The sequence below is a fragment of the Panthera pardus genome, unplaced genomic scaffold (genome assembly GCF_024362965.1).
Source record: "Panthera pardus isolate Hobbes unplaced genomic scaffold, ASM2436296v1 HiC_scaffold_12, whole genome shotgun sequence".
Taxonomy (NCBI): Eukaryota; Metazoa; Chordata; class Mammalia; order Carnivora; family Felidae; genus Panthera; species Panthera pardus.
Window position 1 is genome coordinate 57,835,039 of NW_026526677.1, and position 6,552 is coordinate 57,841,590.

At 46.2% G+C, this 6,552-nt stretch overlaps 1 protein-coding gene across 2 annotated transcripts in view; it reads left to right on the plus strand.

Annotated features, from left to right (window-relative positions):
• The window catches only part of PPME1 (protein phosphatase methylesterase 1), an 88,044-nt gene extending 82,942 nt beyond the window's left edge, over window positions 1–5,102 (plus strand). For both annotated transcript variants that reach the window (XM_019449793.2, XM_019449794.2), the window contains 3 exons: window positions 1,811–1,875; window positions 2,499–2,566; window positions 3,877–5,102. In XM_019449793.2, coding sequence (XP_019305338.1) covers window positions 1,811–1,875; window positions 2,499–2,566; window positions 3,877–3,895 — 152 coding nt within the window. In that variant the 3' untranslated portion in view covers window positions 3,896–5,102. The remainder of the gene's footprint in view (window positions 1–1,810; window positions 1,876–2,498; window positions 2,567–3,876) is intronic.
• The last annotated feature ends 1,450 nt before the right edge of the window (window positions 5,103–6,552 follow it).

Consider the following 6,552-nt stretch of genomic DNA (forward strand, 5'->3'; position numbering starts at 1 on the left):
TCATTCATGATACTACTTGGGTAAATACTTTATGCTGTCTAAACATAAGGTTCTTTATCTGTAAAATTAGAGGGAAGCGTTTGGAAATATGCCCACTTCACAGAATAATTGTGAGGATTACCCATGATCGTTATTTTATTTACCAGGTACAATGTTGTTAGTATGTAGGAACAAAAAAAAATGCATCCTACACATCAAGCCCAGGGTGATTGGAGTTGTGTTACCAGGTCATTGGCTCAGTTACTCATTAAGACTTACTAAACAGTTACTCAATGTCTTGCCCTGTGTTGGGCTCTATTAGGAATATAGAGCAAGTAATGATATTAGGCTCTGTTTTACAGAAATGGAATACTCTTGGGAAGGCAAGCCACCAGTGGCATATAAAATATAAGCTTACAAAACAAGAGGGGCACAAGCTGCTCTGTTTGGATCCATATGTGTTAGTAGTAGTACCTTAGGAGATACAAGAGGGAGGAGATTAGGCTGGACTAGGCTGGAGCACCCAGGGGCAGACTACAGCAAGAGGATGGGCATAAGTTGGGCCTTACTGAATGGAACGGTCTTAGTTCCTCTATTGATTAAATAAGCAGACTTGGACAAATGACTAACCGTGGTATTAGTTTCATTATCTCAGAAAAGAATTTCAGTGTTTGTCCTGTTCAGTTTTATAGGGTAGATTGAGAATCAACTTAAAAAATGGATAGAAGAGTATTTTGAAAAAATTTTAAAGCACTGTGTAATTGGAGTAAGAATCCTAGAATGTGATGACCAGAGGACTTCAGATCATATTGCCTTATTTTGTAATAGAGCCACTTAGGCTCTGAGAGTCTGTTCTACTTAGGTCCCATGTCCTTTGGTCTGCTTTGGGATCTTGCTTTATCAGTTATCTTGGTTCACTCTTAATAGCTATCACATTAATGGTGAGCTTACAATGTTCTACAAGTGTGAGAAAGTGGTTAGTATAGTCTGGCATATAGTTAAGCACTCAAATGGAAACTTATTCTTGTTATAATAAATTTCAAAATCCTTAACATAGCTTACAAAACCTTTAATGGTATGGTCCTTGCTCTCCTCTCCAGCCTCATTGTTAACTCTCATGAGCTCCATGTCAACCTTTTTATTTCCGGGAGCAAATGCCATTTCATCCTCCTTTCCTTTGTATAGGCTTCCTCCGCCCCCCCCACTCTGTGTGGGAAGACTTCCTATATCCTTATTTGATTGTGAAGCCTCCTTTCCTATGTTTTTCCAGTTCTGTGTACTCTTTTATCATAGGAACCACATGCTACATTAAAATTTTGTTTTTTGTGTTTCCTTACAAGACTATAAATCCCCTGAAAACAGGAACTGTTTCTTCCTGTGTGTCTGGCCCAAAGTAAATGTGTGCCAAAGGAAAAAATGAAGGGAAAATCATTTGCCTAAGATTACATTCTCCTCAAACCTTGGTGATTGGGTCCAGACTGTTGGGGAGGGTAGTAGTTAGGGAGGTTCTGAACTCCTAGTGTAGCCTGTGAGACTGCAGAGCTGGTAAGAAAAGGGCCACTTTATTTATGGGTTTTTTTTTGTTTTTTTTGTTTTTTTGTTTTTTTGAAAAACAAAGTGTGGGAGGGGAGAGAGGAAGAGGGAAAGAGAGAATCCCAAGCAGGCTTCACACTGTCAGTGCAAAGCCTGATGTGGGCTCATACTCACGAACTGTGAGATCATGACCTGAGCCAAAACCAAGAGTCAGATGCTTAACTGACTGAGCCACCCAGGCGCCCCAGGAAGGGATCATTTTAGTCCCTGAGATCACCTGGATTTGTTTCCTCTCCAGGAAAGTTCCAGATGCAGGTCCTACCCCAGTGTGGCCACGCAGTCCATGAGGATGCCCCCGACAAGGTGAGTCTGATGCTCTGTGACTGTCGAAGGACAGCTGTGAGAGTAACCTTGGCTCTCACAGAAAATAGTACAAACCCTTGAGTTAGCCTGTGTTGCCCTCAGCAGCTTTTGTGGGGCCTATGCAGATACAACTTGCACCATCTCCCCAAACCTCTCCCTGGCAGCTGCTTATGGTCTTAGCTTTCTGTGTATGTGCTGAGGAGCCACTGACACCTTGCTGTTTCATCCCAGGTCACTCTGGTTAAGATCTTGAGCTCTGCTTCTCTCTTTTCCCCAAAAGCCAGGTGTAAAAAGGGAAAATTGGGGTAGAAACTGCCTCCTAAACTATAGGCATAGTTAGTAGTTAATATGTACTCCTCCTATGGGAATAAGATGCTTTGTAATTCTCAGGGATAAATAAGCCTTCACATCATTCCCCTTGACTTCTCTGGAGCTATCCCTGGCAAGGACAGTGGGGAAGAGTCTCCCTGGCCCTGCCAGGACTCAGATCCTTTAGATTTCAAATCCAGCAGGTCCCATGAGTCCACTATAGAGCCTAACCTTCCCAAAAAAGCATACAGGACCTCCAAAGGTGATCCCCACTGTTAATGTCACATAGCCTGGAATATCTCTCCCTTTTCCAGGTAGCTGAAGCTGTTGCCACTTTCCTGATCCGGCACAGGTTTGCAGAGCCCATCGGTGGATTCCAGTGGTAAGGAAGTAACACAGGTTTAAAGAGCCCAGCAGTGCTGGCCAACCACAGCAAAAAGATATTTGTAATGTTGTAAATATCTCTACCTTACCCCTGCCCAGTTTGAGTCACCATACCTTTCTTCTTCCTCCTCAACATGGAACCAAGTATGTGTGTTTTTGTTAAGCCATGGTTGATTGTTTCTGTGTGCTTTGGTCCAGTGGGTTGTTGCAGAGATGAGATTAAATTATGCCTAGTCCCTACTCCACCTGACTTCTTAAAGAAATCCCCCCACTTCTTGAGGTGCCCCTTGTCTGAGGAGGCTGGGGTAGGAATCCGTCTTTTTCCAAGCTCTTAGGTAAGTTCTGTATGCCATCTCCTGCCATGCTGCTGAGGAAGGCTGGGCAGGCCATGGAAGCTGTATAGAGATCCAGAGCTGGGTTTTCAACCTCAGTACTATTGACATTTGGGGGCCTGTCTTGTGCATTGTAGGATGTTTGACAGCATCCCTAGCCTCTAACGCACTAGAAGCCAGTAGCACTCCAACATACACACTCAAAGTTATGGCAAGGAAAAATGTCTTTAGGTTTTACCAAATGTCTCAAGGAAGACAAAATCACTAACAGTTGAGAACCACTGGTTTAAAGGGAAAAGGGTGCCTCTCACCCTAGGAAGGTCTTCATCTGATTAGGGAGACATAGTTAGACTCTGTCAAGGAGGAGGAGTAAGAGAGGCATGATTACCCAAACCACACAGACTGGGCCCCCACCTTAGGGAACTCCTGATCTGTGCTACAGAATGTCCCTGATTCTCAGCCCACAAACCCAATGAGTCATACCTGCCAGTTGGAAAGTCCTAATTTTGGTGAGAGTCCAGGGGAACTGGTTCCCTACCTTTAGGAATTTGAAGAAGAAATGTTGAAGAAAAGAAATCGCTTCTGCATTAGAAAACTCTAAATGCCAGGGCCTGGGAAGTGAGGATCACAGGGCAGGGTCGGCATTGGAAATGATGACAGGAGCCTGGTACAAGTGACTCCTTTATGCGAAACCACCCCTCAAGCAACTAACTATTGATGGATCCCAGGAATCAAAAGTAAAGACTTAGTTTTTCTTGATAATAATAGTGTCTGGGGCCCCTGGACCATTTGGAGCTTTGGTCATATCACCACTTCACAGACCCTGTGTCTAGACCTAGATGGGGCTGTGGGGAGGTCGGACAATCTGCAGCGGCCTTGTGATCATGAAGGCCTGGGCTTTCTGGAGGAGACAGTGTGAGCAGGAGAAAACTAGTAATGGTCATATTTGTTTTCCTTCTCTTTCCATTCTTCACAGTGTGTTTCCTGGCTGTTAGTAACCTGCTATCCGTCCCTCCCCCAACACTGAGCTCTGTTGTAAATACATCGCACCAGAGGCCACTGTGATGCCGCTGTCTCCTCCTCACCATCCCGCCCGACCATGTGACACCGGCTCCCTCTAGACGGGCATCCCCAGATGTACAAACCCTTTTGTGTATTCCTGCCAAAAGCATTGTTTTCCAGGGCCTTTGACCAACCTCGACCAACTTAGTCCAAGGCTCCCCAGCTCCCACCCCTTCCCTGTTCAGGGGTAACCCCTGCCTGTTCTTCCTACCTTGCCTAGGGTGAAGCCTCCATCAGAACTGCCACCCTGGGCCCCTATTCCTGGTATTAGGCAATGCACCTGGGTCCAAATGTCTCCCCAGGCTCAGGGACCTCCATTCCTTAAGATTGTTCTTGGTATGGTCCTGCCCTACCTCATGGGATGGACCATGCACAGGGTGGTCCTTATATTTCCTTTCAAATAAAATACCAGTCAGGTACCTTTTTATCCCAGTCTTACTCTTCCAGGCTTGGAAGACCCAGAGAGGCCAGGATCCCATCCTTAGGAATGGGGAGGGGTGTTGGATAGCATCACAAGAAACCAGCCTGAAAATCAGGTCCAGCCAGTCCAAGCACATGGCCTCCCATCTGGGGAGAGCCCACTGTCCCTCTCCCACATGTCTGGGCACCTGCCCTGGGCTGAGGCCAGGCTGCTCCAGGGGCCTCTTGAGCCCTCACCTGCCACAGAACAACCCAGGTTAAATACAGCCCATGCACAAAGCCATAGGCCAAAGCCTGTGGAGTTGTTTTTAAGAATCAAATTTAACCATTTTCATAACTGGTCCCTGGAGGTTTGCAGAGTGCCCGCTTGCCTCTTCTAGACCCACAGCTTATCTTCACCATTTGTGGTTTCCATGTCACTCTTCATAGAAACAGTACAGCCCAGCATCCTCAATCTTTGCCCTCTTCCGGCTGCCTCATCACAGCACTGCGGCCTCCCCCTACTGCCCAGGCACGCCATTTCCAAGGGCAGGAAGGGGCAGTCTCCTGCAGCCCATCTTTTCTGTGACTGTCTTAGGTGATGCGTAACCCCCTCCACCTTTCCACCCAACAACTTCCTATCCCTGTCCTGCTGCACGGTCCAGAGTCTGGGACCTACTTTGTTTCTTTGTTATTTATGACCTTGTTTAAAGAAAATAAATATCTCCCAATGTTTATTGATCTTGTCTTTCTCCATGGGGTTGTCCTTATTTCTGTTGATCTGGGGGCAGGGGGCAGTTTGTTGGATTTAGTCACCATAGGGCTCTAGAAACCCCTTTCCTGAAGCCCATCAGCATCATATGCTCTGCCTCCCCACATCCAGAATCCCAGTGGAATGGGCAGAGCCAGCCTCTACTGCAGCCAGGGAGACCCAGATTCCAGTCCCATTCTTCCAGTTATTTGCATGGTCAGCTTTGGCCCAGAACAGGACAGTTTGTGCACTGTTCACATGAGTTCAGGCACTCATGGCTTCACATCAGCCAATACCAGAACTTTGTCCACAACCCAGATCATATCCTGAGCTCTAGATACTTAGATCTGTCTTCCTCCTTCTATCTCTCCCAGATGACCAAAAAGCCACTCATATTAACCATTCCTGAAACCAAACTCACCTTCCCCCTAAAACTTGTTCTTCCTTCCATGTTCCCTTGCTCTGTAAGTGGTAGGTACCACCATCTCTCCACTGTCCAAACTAGACACGCAGAGCTCTCTAGATGACTCCCTCTTATACCCATATCTGGCTTCCCACCAAACCCATACCCATGCTCTTTTCTGTCTCCTGTTTTCCATCCCACAGCCCCTGCCATAGCTTAGGCCTCATCTGTCAGCTAGCTCACTCAGTACCCTTGCTGGTTTCTTACCATAGTCTCTCCCTTGGTCATCCTCTACACACTCTCGGGAGTCTTCTTTCTATTAGGCTTTAGAGCCAGACTGTCTAAATTAGAACCCAAGGCCCTCCCCTTACAGGCTGTGTGAGATAGCCACGTACTTTCTTTGTGCTGCAGTTTCCTCCTCTGAAAAATGATCAGCAGTACCTACCTCACAGTCTTGAAGACTATGTAACTTAATATAGGTTACCTGGCTCTCTCAGTAACTGGCACAGGGTAAATTAAGCATTTAATAAATAGTTCCTGTCATGTCACTGCTATATTGTACTTAAGACCTTTACTCAGAGTGGTCTGGGGACCAGTAGCATCGGTATCATCTGGAAGCTTATTAAAGATTTTGTCTCTACCCCAGACCTATTGAGTCAACTGATCTGCACTCTAACAACCACATTAATTCTCTAAGAAGTTCTGGTTTAGATGTTCCCTAAATATTTCAGAATAAAGCATGAGCTCCCTAGCAAAGAAGAAAAGTGCCTTGTGTGTGATGGGATTTCTCCCACCAAGCCCTTGGTTGGGTGTGTGTGAGGATGGGTGGTCCCTTTGCTGGGCTGTGTGCCCTCTGTCCACAGGAGGGCAGCACAATCACAGGCATGGTTTTCAGGAACACACATCAGCACTTCTGTTCACCAGGCAAGTCATAACAGTCATCAGATTTGGGGTGTCATCTAATTCACTTTACACTCATTTCATTGAATCCTCACAGCAGCCCTATGAGGTAAGTGACGTTATGTTCCTTTCACAAG